This window comes from Simochromis diagramma, unplaced genomic scaffold, assembly GCF_900408965.1.
Source record: "Simochromis diagramma unplaced genomic scaffold, fSimDia1.1 OVJJ01000413.1, whole genome shotgun sequence".
NCBI classification, from domain to species: domain Eukaryota; kingdom Metazoa; phylum Chordata; class Actinopteri; order Cichliformes; family Cichlidae; genus Simochromis; species Simochromis diagramma.
In genome coordinates, this window is record NW_024386948.1 from 2,618,408 (window position 1) to 2,634,030 (window position 15,623).

At 42.6% G+C, this 15,623-nt stretch overlaps 3 protein-coding genes across 3 annotated transcripts; 1 reads left to right on the forward strand and 2 right to left on the reverse strand.

Annotated features, from left to right (window-relative positions):
* Positions 1-352: 352 nt before the first annotated feature.
* Positions 353-1,721, reverse strand: spp2 (secreted phosphoprotein 2). The gene is made up of 6 exons (XM_040038375.1): positions 1,585-1,721; positions 1,375-1,502; positions 1,176-1,298; positions 763-876; positions 621-669; positions 353-515 (listed from the first exon to the last, which is right to left on the reverse strand). The coding sequence occupies exons 1-6, from the start codon at positions 1,634-1,636 to the stop codon at positions 418-420; spliced, it is 564 nt and encodes a 187-aa protein (XP_039894309.1). The 5' UTR covers positions 1,637-1,721; the 3' UTR covers positions 353-417.
* Positions 1,722-2,505: 784 nt separating this feature from the next.
* On the reverse strand, positions 2,506-7,149 carry alg11 (ALG11 alpha-1,2-mannosyltransferase). The gene is made up of 5 exons (XM_040038373.1): positions 7,015-7,149; positions 5,247-5,468; positions 4,792-5,163; positions 4,118-4,683; positions 2,506-4,030 (listed from the first exon to the last, which is right to left on the reverse strand). The coding sequence occupies exons 1-5, from the start codon at positions 7,059-7,061 to the stop codon at positions 3,747-3,749; spliced, it is 1,491 nt and encodes a 496-aa protein (XP_039894307.1). The 5' UTR covers positions 7,062-7,149; the 3' UTR covers positions 2,506-3,746.
* Positions 7,150-7,427: 278 nt separating this feature from the next.
* Positions 7,428-11,763, forward strand: cpb2 (carboxypeptidase B2 (plasma)). The gene is made up of 11 exons (XM_040038374.1): positions 7,428-7,562; positions 7,806-7,881; positions 7,966-8,090; positions 8,177-8,285; positions 9,129-9,230; positions 9,682-9,786; positions 10,426-10,536; positions 10,619-10,715; positions 10,820-11,022; positions 11,120-11,204; positions 11,289-11,763. The coding sequence occupies exons 1-11, from the start codon at positions 7,486-7,488 to the stop codon at positions 11,498-11,500; spliced, it is 1,302 nt and encodes a 433-aa protein (XP_039894308.1). The 5' UTR covers positions 7,428-7,485; the 3' UTR covers positions 11,501-11,763.
* Positions 11,764-15,623: the final 3,860 nt, after the last annotated feature.

A 15,623-nucleotide genomic window follows, 5' to 3' on the forward strand; every position in this document is an offset into this window, starting at 1 on the left:
TTTTATGTGTGGGTGTGGGGTCAGAGGGAGTGTTCGCCCAGGGCACCAAACAGGCTAGGACCGCCCCTGCTTACACTCTAAACTTATTGGTGCTCAATATAACGTTTGACTCTCCACCACTTGACCTTAGAACTGAAGAAGCTTCTCGGATGAGAGGTGAAACGTCTTCAAGTAACTTAAAGAAGTCCAGACGCTTTTCTTTGCAAGCTCCTTTGACTACGATGACCTGGATGACTGAGAACCTTCACAGACAGAAAAACAGGTATATTTTCTTTGTGTTTCAATAATCATTCAGCAGCTCTGTAAATTAAATGAGAATTAAAGGGGGACAAAAAAATATTTGCAAAATATTTTAATTCAGTTTTTTTTTAATATATATGATCAGCACCTAAAAGAAAGTCATGGATAGCTGAACTTTCACACTACATAGTTGCTGAAAGTGTCTCCTCTGGGTCGGTCTTCTGCCAACTGGTTGTACCGGGAGCCACCAGGCTGGGCTGAAGGTGCAGCTGGGACTGCCAAAAGTTTTGAGGTTGTTAGTCCACTTATTTGCACTTAACATCCAAAAAAGTTTTAAATAAAGATCACTGTAAGAAAAAGACAAAAGAAAATGTGCTTACCTCTGTTAGCAAATGGGGCATTGAACTGCTGTCTCCTTCTCAAGAACACCTGTGGAAACAAAGCCTGGGTATTCATGCGCTGTGCATAAAGGGCAACAACTGTTTGGCTCTTTAATTTGTGCCGCTCTGACTCTTGACTCACCTCCTCGCTGCTCTCTGAGCTGGAGCTGGAGCTGCCATCGTGGCCGCACCTCAGAGAGACCACCTGGGGAGATCTGGCTATCATTCGTACCCGGGTGGAACAGGTGAAGGAGGGCTGAAGGTGGGTAAAAGAGAAAGAAACAAGAAAAAACCCTGCTTTATTAGTCTGTGTGATATTTCTTTAAATACCTGGTGGCCGCTGTCCCGTCAATCACACAGGGGCACATTCTGGCCCAGTAAACTCGTGCCAATGTAAACAACAGGCTGTAGCACTGAGTCAACATGTGTCCACACCAGGATACAGATATCAGCCCTTCACAGGGAACCATCCACATAATATTCCAGCTTCTGACGTGGCTAATTTATTTATTATCTCACTGAAGTATTTGGAAAGCATTGGTTTAAATGTCTCACCACAAAGAAGCCGGGCCTGAAGGCACAGGCCTGAGGGTCGTCTTGGGAAGTCTTTGCACACTGAGTCTCCTTAATCCGAAAAACCATCAGCAGGTCGACGGTGTCCAGGCCCGTGGGGATGACCTGTCACACGTGGGATATTCAGGACAAATCAGCTGTTGCCATACTGTTAAATGCATTAAGCACACAACAGGCTCACCTTTGCGACAGAGCCTGTAGTGACCCGGTAAAGGTGGCTGGCAGCATACACAGAGTTGACCTCTGCCAAAGCTGCTCCCAGAGCGCTGTCTGCCGCAGACTGCAGCTCAGAGTTGTGAAGTGGGATGCCTTCAAAGTCACAGACGAGGAGGAGGGAAAGGTGAAGTTACTGAATCTTATTTTGAAGTGATCAGGACAGAAAGTTACTCACCTGTGCATCCAAGAGACAGCAGCAGGGCTGGGAGGAGCACGTATGACTTCATCTTGACGATGGGCACCAAACCAAAATGCCTCAAAGGTTCATCTACTTCTCTCTAAATATACTCAGCACTGAACCTGTGCACCGCCTCTTAAACTCCATAACCCCAAAAACAAAGCCTCCCTCTCTTGCACTGTCCTGTCTGCCCAGCTTCCTTTTATGTCCTTTGGGTGCATTCCAGTACCCACACTACCATACGATGTCCTAATACACTGTACGTCAAATGCAATGTGACAAACAACCGGGATGTCCTGCTGCATGCAATATGTTAGGCATGCTTTAGGGCCATTCTGATCCTGAGTCCTCTACATGAATGGTAGGAGGTTCAAAGTTCAATATGATAAAGCAGTATGTCCCAGTCACATGCCCATTGTAAGGATGATAGAAATGTGTACTGAGTGTAAAAACAAAAAGAGAAGAAAGGAAAATAAGGTGAGCCCAGGCTGATGTGCTAAATTAAATTAGTAAATATTTGTGCATGCTCTATGAGACTTTCTTAAATGTATGAAAAAAATTCTGATGATTTAGAAGCTACTCGAGACCCTTTATAATATACATTTGTAAACTTATGATGCAATTTAAGGAAAACTGTCTCAATCCACCTTAAATATCCACTTGTTCTGCAGCGATGACGAGACTGATGATAACAGCTCTGAGAAATGCTTTTGCATAAAGTGGTTTTTATTTCAGTCATGTTAATCTCCCCTCGGTTTTCTTCATCTTTACAGATCACTGACCCCATCTGTCACAGCACATTTCAACTTCAGGTCAGGTTCGGGCACTTTGACAATTTATAGGCCTGATAAGAACAGTCCAGACTGTAGTTCTCAGCTGTTAGCAGTTTATATAGTGAGACACAAAAGCAACAATCCCTCCCACTCATTGTACGTTTATTACATTCATCCTTGATATCAAAAATACATTCTGGAAATGTGAGGAACTCGAACTCTTGTAAACAATGAATGTTTCCTGTTATTTTGCTCCCTTTTCAGCATAGTTTAGCACACGATTTGTTCCCCTTCAGACACAGTTCACCCCAAAATGACTTGATTCTATCTAACACACAAAGAACAAATGTTCAGTCAAATTAATTTCGCTTTAATCATGTGGGGGAGTATCGTTTAAAGTTTCAGAGCACTAATGTGCAGCGATCACGTTAGAAATAAAAAGCAGCACCGAAAGCGCGCTCAGCGTTAAAATAACGAACTTTAATTCAAATGTTTATTTTATGACTCTGTGGACTAAATCACCATATTAATGACTTTCCCGCTTTACTTGCAATTTTAATGTAAATGTTTTAATCATCATCTGATAACATCTCTGATTGGAGTACATGATGCTCATCCTCATTTAATGAGGGATTTAGGCTTCAGTCAGCCACTATAGCACATCTTAACACCGCTCTGTTGTGCTTTTATCCAGCTGTTTTGGAGGCCTCTTGAATATGAAAGAATATAGTTGCCACTGGCCTTGTAGTACTCAAAGGATCAAAATGCTGCTTTTCTTTAAAAAAAACAAAAAATTACGATGACGCTCAAAGGACCATAAAGTTTTATTACTTTATTTCTACCGTCTATGGCAAACCTACCAAAACAATCCAGATGGATAAATGTCATCACAGTAGCTCCACATTGGGGTGAAACATCCCTTTAACACGCACCACGTTAACAAAACTGGAACAACAGACAACGATTAACTACAACTTCTAAACACAGGATTGTGGATGAATTCACACCCACTACATGAAGAACATTTTCATTACTTACATTAAGATTTATTATCTGAGTCATATTCACGTTTTATGGGAATGACTTTGATCCTTGAGTTGAGCAGTGTGCTCAAAACATCACTTAGTTTTGTTCTGTTTTGTGGGTTTTTCACCCCAAATTAGAGCCTTCAGTTGTTCTGATTCAAACTTTATTCTCTCTCATTTCTACTTTTAGGAGAAATCCTGGAACTAACCTTTCAATACCTGTATTTGGGAGTCTTTTATCCACAGCTCTCTGCGTGAGCGCATGACTGATCTGCAGCCCTAAGTGCATGAGAGGAAAGGTGCTCCAAGTATCAAACATCACAACACGTGCACAAACACACATGTAGAATAATTCCTCCTCTCATCGCTCGAGTGTTCCTATGAGTGGCTCAACAGCGGCTAGAAAGCAGGCTTCAAACTCCTGATCTGAGAAGCGAGCCACAGACTGACGCGCGTTGCGCCTGATCTGCAGGCGGCTGCTTGGCGGCATAGCCAGAATCCTTTGGATGGCTTCTGCATAGCCGTCCTCGTCATCAGCAAGAAAGCCAGTCTGACCCCCCTCAAAAGGTACAACAATGTCCAACTTGGGGCCGCCAGACTTGTGAGCCAGAATCACCTTCCCTGCTGCCATACACTCCACGACACCTAGAAGGGGGGAAAAAGAGAAAGAAGTTGGATATTTTCAAGAAAATCCCGTTTTAAAATAGACATTATGTCAAACGGATAGATTACCTATTCCAAAGTGTTCATTCCACATGGTATGAAGTCCGATTGTAGCTTCCCCCATCTCTCTCTTCAGCTCCTCAAAGGGTACGTTCAGCTTAAACTCCACCCTGTCAGCCACGCCCAGCTCCTGGCACAGCCCCCTCAACATGAGCACTCTGTCTTCATCTTCCTGGTTCCTGCATCCACCAATCAGAACCAACTTCAGTGCCTCTCTTCCCCCTAACCCCTCCCTCCTCCTATCAAGCACCTTTTTAAAGGCTCGAATCTGCAGCCGGTGGTCTTTCTCCGGCCTGAACTGCCCAATAGAAATGATCGAGTGGCACTTCCTGTCCCCGTCCTCTTCGAGCAGGATGTCTGTGAAAGCGCTGACGTCACAGGGCGGGTAGACCACACAGGTGCGGTTGGGGGAGCGCCACAGTGATAGGATATGATCGAGGGTCCAGGAGGAGTTGACCATGATCAGGTCACTGCAGGAGCCGGCCATGCCGTAGAGCAGGGCGAAGAGACAGTAGTAGACCACCTTAAAGGCACTCAGGAAGAGGCTGTTGGAGATGTAGTCTGGGTTGTTGAACCTGAGACATTAACAGTGTGAGACGGTTAGAAAACAGCTGTTTAAAAATTAATTAATTAATTAATTAAGAACACAATCAGTTAACGTGCTCTTTGAACACAGTGTATACCTGGGGTTTCTCTCTCTGACTACAGAGAGCATGTCAGTGCTGATGGTGGGGTAGTGAACATAGCTAGCCACGCTGCAGCCTCCCAGGTAGCGGAACAGAGGCAGAGTAAAGGCATAACCCATGGAGTCGATGTAAATGTCTGGGACAAACTCTGTCAGTGCCTCCCACCCCAGGAAGACAGATCCCACGCTCTGTCCCAGCAGGGTGAAGTGAGGAAACAGTCCGGGCTCCACGAGTAGCCGGTGCCTCAGGAACACAAAGTGAACCGGGCGGGGGAGCAGGATGTTGAAGCGACGTCGTGCTCCCTCCAGGATCTGCTGGCCTGTCACCCCCAGGTCCCCTGTGTACACCACAAAATTGATATCTGCATACCTGTGGAGACATCGAGGTCTTTTAGGACTTTTGAGAATCACCTTAAAATTGTGCAGGAAAAGCAAAAAGACACCCAGCTCTACCTGTTCTGCAGCGCTCTGATAGCACACCAAAGCACCCTCTCTCCTCCTCCCCCAGCATTACAGTAAGGGTGAAAGAAGGCCACAGTGGGACGTCCGTCCCTTGCTCGCCGCACAGTCCTGTTGCTCTGCAGCCAGAAACGCACTGCCAGCACCAGCAGGACCAGGACAGCAACGAGCAGAACACAGAGGAACAGCAGAGGCAGCAACAACTTCCACAGTAAACTGAAAAACATGGGTAGAAAATGCTGAGTAGTTCTGTTAACCTGGGTTATAATTCATAAACACACTGAAGATGAAGCTTTAGAGAAAGAACCAGAAAGGAAAATACATCCAGGAGATAGAGAAGACAATACATGGTAAAATCCACAAAGTAAAAGACATCAGAAAACAAGGTATAAACCTTTGTGCAAGAGAAGCTGAAACCCACACAGGAACATGGAGAGCAGTCAAACCACACAGAAAGGCTCCAGCTGTGACGTGGCAGTGCTAACCCCTCCACCGACATGCTCTCTTGTCCGCGTCAAGGCACTCTGTGACCCCTGTATGACCCCTGTTTCTTTTATGCACCATGTATGATCACACCTGTATTACTTTACACTGTTTGAAGATTTCCCAATGAAAAGCAGGTTCTGCGGGAACCTGAGCAAATGTGAAAAACAGGCAGTTCTCGCGATAGTGTCAAGGTGTTTTGCCATAAAGTGATAAAGTCTTTCTACATGTAATATTTGTTTACCTTTGGTTAGTCAACGGGATTTACAAAGGGGTTATATATAAAATGAAAAAATAAATATAAAAAGATTTGTTTGGCAAGTATCTTTATAACCCTGCATTGTTATAACTATATTATAATCAATCCAGTTTTTTAGACAACTTGATACAACTGTGAAAAACGCATTGGCTTTAATGTCAATGAGACTTGACTTTGCAGGAAAAAAATTGATTGCAGTATCTACCTTGTATCAGGAATGTTTTTTTCTGGCTCAAAATGATTTGACATCATTAACGAGATATGTTTGGTTTATATTTTTTGGCAGGCAATCACTTTTTAGAACAACAGGTTCCTCTCGACCTCTGTCACTATTAACTCGCTGGTGGAGCTAAAATTCAATAGATATGGGTCAAATTTAACCCGGAAGAGCCTCAGTATAGAAAAAAAAATGTAGCACACGTACAATACTTTTTTTTTAATGCTTTTATTCTTTTTTTGTTTTTGTATTTTGGGGTTAGTTTAAGAAATAACATCAAATTTGAAGTTAAAGAAATGACGTTTAGGTTGTTTTTACTGCTATCAAATGTCAAAACAGGTCAAATTTGACGCGAACAGCTTTATGAGGGTTAAAGAAACCGTGTTACATATTTATAATGAGTGTTCAACTTGCATTACATTTTTAAATAAGGTTAATATAATATATTGTTATAATTAAAGCTTATTAAAAAATCTTATTGGATTAAATAACTGTCCACCAGTCCCCTTTTGGATTTTATAGAGACGTTATATTATATTATTAACAAATCGGAACCCCCCCGGTCTGTGCACATACATTTCCCCCCGTACAGGGAAATTAGCTCAACAGCTAAATAACCAGAGCTTTGTGCAATATTTCACCGCTCTTAATCGTTTGTCTTTGACCAAAGATCGTCTCTGCTACTACAGAACTAGCAGCAGCACCCGAAAAGAAAACGACACAAGCTAACTCGGTTTCCCCACGCGACCGTTTATCCTGTTGTCCCGGTTTGAGCGCGTGCTTTAAAAACAAATATATCCTACCTTGTTAACTCACACAAATAGTGGGCCAGCTGATCGTGGCCCGACATCTTGGCAATGGAAATTTAACAACACATCACAAAAATCGCTTCCACTTTCCCCCTATGCTGTTTTCTTCCCGTTTCCCCCCCACGTGAACCTCAAACTCTATAGTATTTCCCTTTTATCTGGCGCCACCCACAGGCGAGGAGGTGTTACGCCACTGGGGTTTTCTACGATTAAAAAGAAGAAGTGCAGAGCTGACGTTACTTTAGACTTTTGCGATTTGTACTACATAAGTTAATAAAGTTGTTTACAAAGTAACAGTAGCAGTTAACTAAGCAGAGGGCTCTGCCTCAGCTGACCCGTGCCCTTGTTCTTCTCTAAAAGTAAAGTTCAACTTCTAAATAAACACAGTTTCAATCAATATCATCTCCCTGCCCTCATACTTTGAGCGGATCTCTGCCTTTTCCAGTCCAGCTGGACCCTGACATCATGTCGACTCCTTTGATTTGGTTTGTTTTCATGAATTTGAGCATACTACTGAAGCCAGGATACTGCACAGAAACAAGGTGAGGCATCTTAGCAGAGATTTCTGTCTGTGGTTGTTTTGGTTTTTGGGGTTTGTTTTTTTTTTAGATTATAAGTCTTTACTCTCATTTTGAACCGTTTAAAAATGGTTATGACACTCTTGTGTAAACACCTGCAACCATATTGTGACACATGCAAATACACTCCCTATGGGTAACCGAGTGAGATCGGTACTATATGGCTGTATCTTAACTGCATGAGTATTTTTTATTTTTTAAATTTAGTGACCAAGTTCTATCAATCACCCCACAAACACAAGAACAAGTGGACATCTTGAGGAATGTATCCACACACTATGAGGTAGGCATTAAAGTTAAGTGATCATACACCTGTAATGTTTTGTTTTTACTTCTGTGATTCATTACATCAGATATTTTCTCACAGACAGTCCTGTGGCAGCCTGTTTCAAATGAGTACATCAGTACACAAGTGCAGGTCCACCTCTATGTCCCTGGAAACAGCTCTGTGACAGTCAAGGCTATACTGCAGAAACATGGCATAACACACAAGTATGCTGCTTAATGCACACCATTCACTAAGCACCGGGTCACATTTCATTCCAAGTGAATCATTTGTGTTTGCATGTTTATTTTAGGGTCTTACTGGCTAATCCTAATGTGCTGACCGAAATGCAGATGAAGAATGACTCCACTGACCCACGAAGCGGTTCAACTTTTTATGAGAGATATCACACCCTTGAGGAGGTATACATTTCCTATTTAAAAGAATGAGATTGAAAGGAGTCCTGATGTGCTCATTTTCAGCTCTGTAGTTTTGTTTTCAGCCTCTGCTAGAGTAGCTTTTCATTGGTCACAGTTCGATATAATCCCTATCAGCCTTATTCTGGGCCTTGGTGCTCCCCATTGGTTCATCACTTAACTCCACCCCATCCATTTAAGCCAGCTTTCTTCTGGTTGGCTGCCCCATGTGAACAAAAGATTTGAATGGCAGGTGGGTGGAGTTCACAGCCAGAGCTGTGACCATTAGTGATGTGTGATACTGCAAATTTTGGTGACGATCCGATACCAAGTAAATCAAGAGCAGTATTGCCGATACCAATACTGATACTTATACTTTTAACCTATAAAGGTTATGCAGGGGAGAGCAGCATGTTATGATTTATGTGCTGAATCATTGTACATTTGCCAAATAGTTTAGAGGGATACAGTGAGGTTAGGTTAATTGGTGATTCTAAATTGCCCATAGGTGTAAATGTCAGTGTGAATGATCTCTTCTTGGTAGCCCTGCGATAGATTGTTGAGCTGTCCAGAGCGTCCCCTGCCTCTTGGCCTAAGACAGGTTGGATAGACAGTTCGGATTGGATGAATAATAAGTCCGCTTTAAGCATGTTTAGTGATGATGATGATGGGCTGCCGATACTTTTTATATTTTCTTCAACTTCGCACAGTAGTTTTATTAGGATATTCTAAACTTCACAGCCACCGTTTATCACAGAGCTGTTGTTTTAGATTACATGGAAATGCACAGCTACCCTGTATGTTATACTATATTACAGCTTACAACCACGTACGCCGTCTCCATTGTAGATTTATGACTGGATTAACAGAACTGCACAAGACAACCCCAGAACAGTCAAAGCCATCCTTATTGGTTCTTCATATGAGAAGCGGCCGCTATACGTTCTCAAGGTAAAGCTGCATCCGTCAACTTGAACTTGTAGGAATGATAAGACTGTCCCATATTTACAAAACAGAAAGTTTTTGTTCATTCACAGAAAACAGATCATGGTAAGAAAAAAAACCCAGGACCATTTCTGTCATTTCATTGATTATCTATTACTTAATTACTTTGGTATCGTTAAGAAAATGCAGTTAAAAGTCTAAAATGTATGCCCTCCATCAGATTTTCCAAAGCCGTCCAGTGGGCTGGGTTGGAGTCTTTTGCTGGGCTAATTTTGGCCCTCGGACCTTATGTTTAACACTCACAGACCTTTCTTTTTACTCTTTGTACACTTTTAGGGGTAAATAATCAACATTGTTTATCCCATTAGACATATTTTAAGCTGTAAAGTGTTCAGTGTTGACAGCTCAGTTTACTTCCTGAGCACAGATTCATGTGTATGGCCTCTTTTTTTCTCAGCTGTCTTTCAATGACAGGCCAAATAGGAAAGCCATGTGGATTGACTGTGGGATCCACGCAAGAGAGTGGATCTCTCCGGCTTTCTGCTTGTGGTTTGTGCACCACGTGAGTCCAACTGAGCTGCGGTGTCTGTGTTTGCTCTCTGTTCTCTGTAATCGATTACATTTGTTTGTTTGTCTGTCTGTTTTTTTGTTAGCAGTTTCTACTCACCACAGTGTTCAAGATATCATTTTCAAATTTTGTTTGATGGTAGATAGCAGTAACAGCTCAAAATGATTTAATTTTGGTGCTAATCTGGTCAACCCCACGGTCACACCAAATGTGAAAGTCATTCAAAACTGTATATTACCCACAGCTTCTTATGGATCACAATACATTATCCTATAGAAGCCAAAGTTCCAATCATATGGGTACAATACAATACACCATTTTAGTATGTACTGCGTCAAGGTCATAGGTCAAAGGTCAGGATCACATCAAATGAAGCTTTATGAAAAAGCTTTAGCTTCCACTGGATCATCTCCAAACTTAAAGCAACAAATTAAGACGTATAACTTCACAATGACAGAAAAAGACTAATACACTACACTAGATTTCCATATTGACAATGCTGACATCAAACTTTATTTTAGCCCTTGCCTTTGATGGGGAGTTGAGCTCTCTAAATGCTCTTTGTTGTAAATGCAATGGAGTCTGCTCTCTCTCGGAGCAGTTTCACTGAACGCTCTGCCATCTGTCCGTCAGTCTTTGTCATTTTACCAGCAAAACTCGGAAATTACTCGCATCCTGGACAGCATGGATGTCTACGTCCTGCCTGTGATGAATCCTGATGGATACAAATACACGTGGACGGCAGTAAGAACTCAGAATCATTTTTTCAATGTAAAAGAAGTCATTTTAAATAGATGTATGATTTTTCCTTATTTTTATTTTTCAGATTAAGAGAAGGTGGTGGAGGAAGAACCGTTCCATCAGTAAGTCGGGTTTTTGCGTTGGCGTTGACCTCAACAGAAACTTTGATGTTGATTGGGGCAGTAAGTTTTCCTTTCCCTTTTTTTTTCTCATGTGTGGACGCACTCGTTGATCATGCAAGGGTCTCTGTAGCTTCCACAAGGTCATGTGTCGCTGTTGTGCCCAGTTAAGGGATCCTCTCAAAATCCTTGTGAGGAAATCAACTGCGGGCCGTTTCCTGAGTCTGAGCCCGAGGCGCAGGCTGTGGCCAACTTCCTGCGCAGACACAAGGACACAGTTCAACTCTACATCACCATCCACTCCTACTCCCAGATGTTCATCTTCCCATATTCCTACACCTTTGATCAAGCGGAGAACCACAACGATTTGGTGAGTAGTCTGGATGATCCACGAGTCTATCCAACAGCAGTGAAAGACTTATTCAACTGTTGTGTCTAAACCTTTGTGAACACACATTGTTCATAAGCTTGAGATGGTCCAAGAAGCTGCCCAGAGGATCAAACGATATTACAGGAACACCTACACATATGGTCCTGGAGCAGCCACATTATGTAAGACAGCCTTTTTTCTTTTTCGTTTTTTTAAAGCAAAGTCACTGTAACTTGAATGTGTGAGTGTTTCTATTCTTTCTTCAGACCCATGTTCTGGCGGCTCTGACGACTGGGCGTACAAACTTGGCATCAAATACTCCTTTACGTTTGAGCTCCAGGACCGTGGGGAATACGGCTTCCTGTTACCACCTTCTCACATATCCGGGGCCTGCAACGAAGCGCTGCTTGCGGTCAAGACCATTGCTGTCAAGGTTTTGGAGAAAACACAAGCTCCGGCAAACCATCACACGATCTAAGCAGTTTTGTGATTGTAACTAAACAAATTTTGTAGTTTCACTTGAGGATCAGCTAACTTGTAACCTGTGTTCAGCACAGCTGTTATTTGTGGTATTTCTGTTTCTGGAGTCCTCTAACATAACGTCTGTCTTGCAGAGATTGAGTGGAACTGAAATGTATGGATCCAAAAACATTAGTTGACAGAAAAACTGTTTTAAAAGAAGTAGAAAAAATAAGTAATGGTGTTAATGATGTACTTACCCTGAATAAAACATGATCCATAGAAAATCAACTTCTCTGTAATTTAATTTCATAATATGAAAAACACTTTTTCTTACTATTAATACTAATATTAATTTTATACCAATGTTTTAGTCTTTTAAAATGAAAGTATTTGTCATGGCAACCATGCCATCCTGCTGTAATGCCACAATTTTCAAATTTAAATAGATTAGTCCAATTAAATAAGCTAAGGTCCTGTGACACCTTGGCTTATTTTAGACCTATTTCAAGATTCAAGGTCTTTATTGTCAATACAACAATATACACAGTATTCAGCGTATTGAAATGCTGTTTCACCTCAAGCCCCCCATGGTGCATTTATAAGAATGTGTGATAAACAAGGACAGGACAAAAGACAATATAAAGTGATCGTGTGCAGTTACAGTGAAGTGAGATGTTGTGCAGTTATTATTGAATACCAGGTTCAAGTGATGGTCAGGATATTGTGGACAAGACGAAACAAAGACATGTGCAAGATGTAAAATATGCAAGTATAGCATTATGTAGAGGGGGGAGATGGGTGGGAGAGGGCCTCCAATGATCCTGTCTGCTGTCCTCACTAGCCGCTGCAGAGACTTCTTTCCCTGGTAAAGGGATGGGAGGGTGGGAGGAAGCAGACTGGTCTTCTTCAGCTTCCGAAGAAAGTGAAGATGTTGTTGGGCTTTCTTCGTGATGGTGGTGGTCATCTGACATGTGCACACCCAAGAACTTCACATTGTTGACCATCTCAACAGCACATCCATTGATGTGCAGTGAGGTGTGGGCCGCTGAGCTCTTCCTGAAGTATTTGATCTCCTCCCAACTTATTTTTTTGCATATTTGTCACACTGAAATATTTCAAATCATCAAACAAATTTTGATATTAAACAAAGATAGCCCTAGTAAATATTAACTGTCATTAACTACATTTTAATTGAAGCTGAATTCAATTTCACTAGTCACACTCGGGCCTGATTACTACCAGACCCGTCGAATCAAGAAATCACTCACACAGAACATCTCTGACAAAGTGAAGTAGATCTCAAAAAGCAATGCATCATACCACAATCTAAAGAAACAGATGAGTAAAGAAGTCACTGACATCTAGAATATCCACAAAGACAACATGCATACAGGAATAAAAGCAGGGATTGAACCACCAATCTATATATAGATTACTCAGGGTTAGTTGTGTCTCAGGAGGAGAGCCACAGCCACATGTCTAGTGTCTGTGACGGTGTCTTCTCCCGCGAGTGCGGACACTGGGGGCCTTGTGGGGTCTTCAGCGTCTGCGAATGGAGGAAAAGACCTTGTCTGTTACAGTTGCAGCAGGTACAGCTGTGATTATGAATATCCGTTACAGTTGTCTGCAGTACCTGCTCCATGTCATGGGTTCTATTTATAAACTCACCTGGCAACTTTAGTGATGCCACTGATGTTGGGACTATTGGTGTGACACTATACATCATTTATGCCAGTATCTAAACTCTGGTGTAAATGAGGTCACAGAGGGATGAAGGGTTTAGGTCACAGCTCCCCGCTGCTGGCCGCGAAGGATTACCGCTCACTCGCAGAAGAAACGCATCGCATTCTCCTGGCTACTAGGAGCTTCAGCATCCAGGCGATAGTTCCTGACTGACCGATGGAATCTCCCGCGCCCACACTGATTCTCCTGAGGGCCTCTGACTCATCGATGGTGGCTGGGATCACGGCGCCGTGGCACTGCGGAAAAGGCCTGTGTTTTTTACCATCACCAGTTAGTTTATTACATTCAGAGAAGTATTTTAATATGTTTTATTGATAAATGTTCTCTCAGCCGGTGGAAAGGCTTTCCATTGGCTGAGCACAGAGACTTTCTGTCACACAATCTTCCACCAGTTTCGTCCCTGTTAACCTGTGGGTGTTGATTGGGTGACCAATTCCATCAAGAGCCTGGGACGGTGGTATAATGCAGACCTCAGTGATACCTGGCAACTTGAACAACTAAGGCAGAACATGGCTAATGACCTCAGGTGGATTAACAACACTGCACTCCCAGGGAAGTATTTTATGCTTAAGGTTAGTTTCTCAAACTCCTCAAAATCTTAGCAAATTGTGCCAATCCTTACATGTTGCACCAGGCTGATTTATCATCAAAAGTGGAGAAGTCTGTGACAGAGGAGACAGAAGAGCAGCAGAGAGAGATGGAGCAAGAGAGAGAAATAAAAGAGCAGGGGAGAGAGATGGAGATGGAGAGATGACTTTATGTCATCCATGAGGGATGCATTTGACATATGTTTCACATATTATAGCCCAACAAGTTACTTATAGCAATTTAAATACGAGCAATCAGTTTTTGGCACAACACCGGCTATTGCAGTTAATAATACAACAGCTTCTTGCCATTTTTTGTGTTTCTTTTTGTCGCTGTGTAACTGAGTTCAATTGAAAGCCTGCATGCGCTAGTACCTCTTGCCACAAGTTCCCAGAATCCTTTGCGGTTTTACCCCTGAATGACGTCACCTTTTTGGTGGGCCGGTCTCTAGTCAAAATGCCCGGGCCGATTTTTTGTCCCAGTCCAGCCCTGCTGTGCCCTCAGACGAAATTCGGGAAAAGATACGAGTACTCCTGTGATTCTTTCTCTGAGACTCTACCTTTATTTTTACAGGTCAGTATCGTCTTAAAAATACAGTGTATGAGGGTTTTGGGCCTCGTTCTACTTCGGTGTTTACTGAGAGTTATGTTGACACCGCCGATGTAACCTTAAGTGGGGTTTAGTTGAAAGTTACTGAAGCGCGGCACAGCAGCGGTGGTAAAGGCGAGCCGCGCAGCCCCAAGTCTCGCGAGAGTTACCGCGAGTTATCGCGAGAGCTACCGCGAGAGTCGCCAGCCCGCGGGATGTATTTAAACTTGGTAAACTCCATTTAACAATCAAATATGTGTGTGTGGTGCTCCAATTTAACTGTAAAGGCCCTGACATCAGATTATTCGAGTTTAAAATATCTCATATACTCTTTATCGTTCAAATGATGTGGGAAATGTTAAGAATAAGCTAAGAATGAATGTACATTTATGTTGGTTACATTGCAAAGTAATACATTCAGGTGTGTTTTGTCTAATCTAGTAAGATTTATGCACTTATATCAGATTTGTGGATAAGCTATTTTGAGTTTGCCCTATATGTGAGAAAGAGCAATAAGACGTTTAAGGCATTATATAGTATCTGCACTGCTGATGTAAATGAGTGAAGGAATAGTGTAATTAACAGTGTAAACTGGAGAAATGTAATGACCATATATACATATATTTGCCAAATGCCTTTTATTTACCTTTTACAGTTATTGAGCATATCTGACAAGTGAAAGCACTGGATGTAAATTATATTTGTTGATCGGAAATAAGAGACGCAATTCGGGAAAAGATACGAGTGCTCCTGTGATTCTTTCTCTGAGACTCTACCTTTATTTTTACAGATTTGTATTCTTTTTGTTATTGTGGTCTTCACATCTGGGACCCGTAACACCAACAGCAGAGGGGAAGAAACTGTTCTTATGGCGAGAGGTTCTGGTGCGAATGGACCGGAGCCTCCTGCCTGAGGGGAGCAGGTCAAACAGACTGTGTCCAGGGTGAGAAGGGTCAGCTGAGATCAGAGCTGCATGCCCCAGTGTCCTGGAGGTGTACAGGTCCTGCAGGGATGGGAGTCTGCAGCCAATCACCTTCTCAGCAGAGCGCACAACACGCTGCAGTCTCTGTTTGTCCCTGATAGTGGCTCCAGCGTACCACACGGTGATGGAGGAGGTGAGGATGGACTCGATGATTGCAGTGTAGAATTGCATCATCGTCCGTGTTGGCAGGTTGAATTTCTTCAGCTGCCTCAGGAAGTACATCCTCTGCTGGGCTTTC

Excerpts from the sequence above, each read along its gene's own strand:
- spp2 (XM_040038375.1), bottom strand. The coding sequence starts at position 1,636 with ATGAAGTCATACGTGCTCCTCCCAGCCCTGCTGCTGTCTCTTGGATGC. Across the intron at positions 877-1,175 it reads TCAGGCCCGGCTTCTTTGTG|CCCTCCTTCACCTGTTCCAC; the intron begins GTGAGACATTTA and ends ACCCACCTTCAG. Across the intron at positions 516-620 it reads TGCCCCATTTGCTAACAGAG|TCCCAGCTGCACCTTCAGCC; the intron begins GTAAGCACATTT and ends AACTTTTGGCAG.
- alg11 (XM_040038373.1), bottom strand. The coding sequence starts at position 7,061 with ATGTCGGGCCACGATCAGCTGGCCCACTATTTGTGTGAGTTAACAAG. Across the intron at positions 5,164-5,246 it reads ATCAGAGCGCTGCAGAACAG|GTATGCAGATATCAATTTTG; the intron begins GTAGAGCTGGGT and ends ATGTCTCCACAG. Across the intron at positions 4,031-4,117 it reads GAATGAACACTTTGGAATAG|GTGTCGTGGAGTGTATGGCA; the intron begins GTAATCTATCCG and ends CCCCCCTTCTAG.
- cpb2 (XM_040038374.1), top strand. The coding sequence starts at position 7,486 with ATGTCGACTCCTTTGATTTGGTTTGTTTTCATGAATTTGAGCATACTA. Across the intron at positions 10,716-10,819 it reads CTTTGATGTTGATTGGGGCA|TTAAGGGATCCTCTCAAAAT; the intron begins GTAAGTTTTCCT and ends TGTTGTGCCCAG. Across the intron at positions 11,205-11,288 it reads TCCTGGAGCAGCCACATTAT|ACCCATGTTCTGGCGGCTCT; the intron begins GTAAGACAGCCT and ends TTCTTTCTTCAG.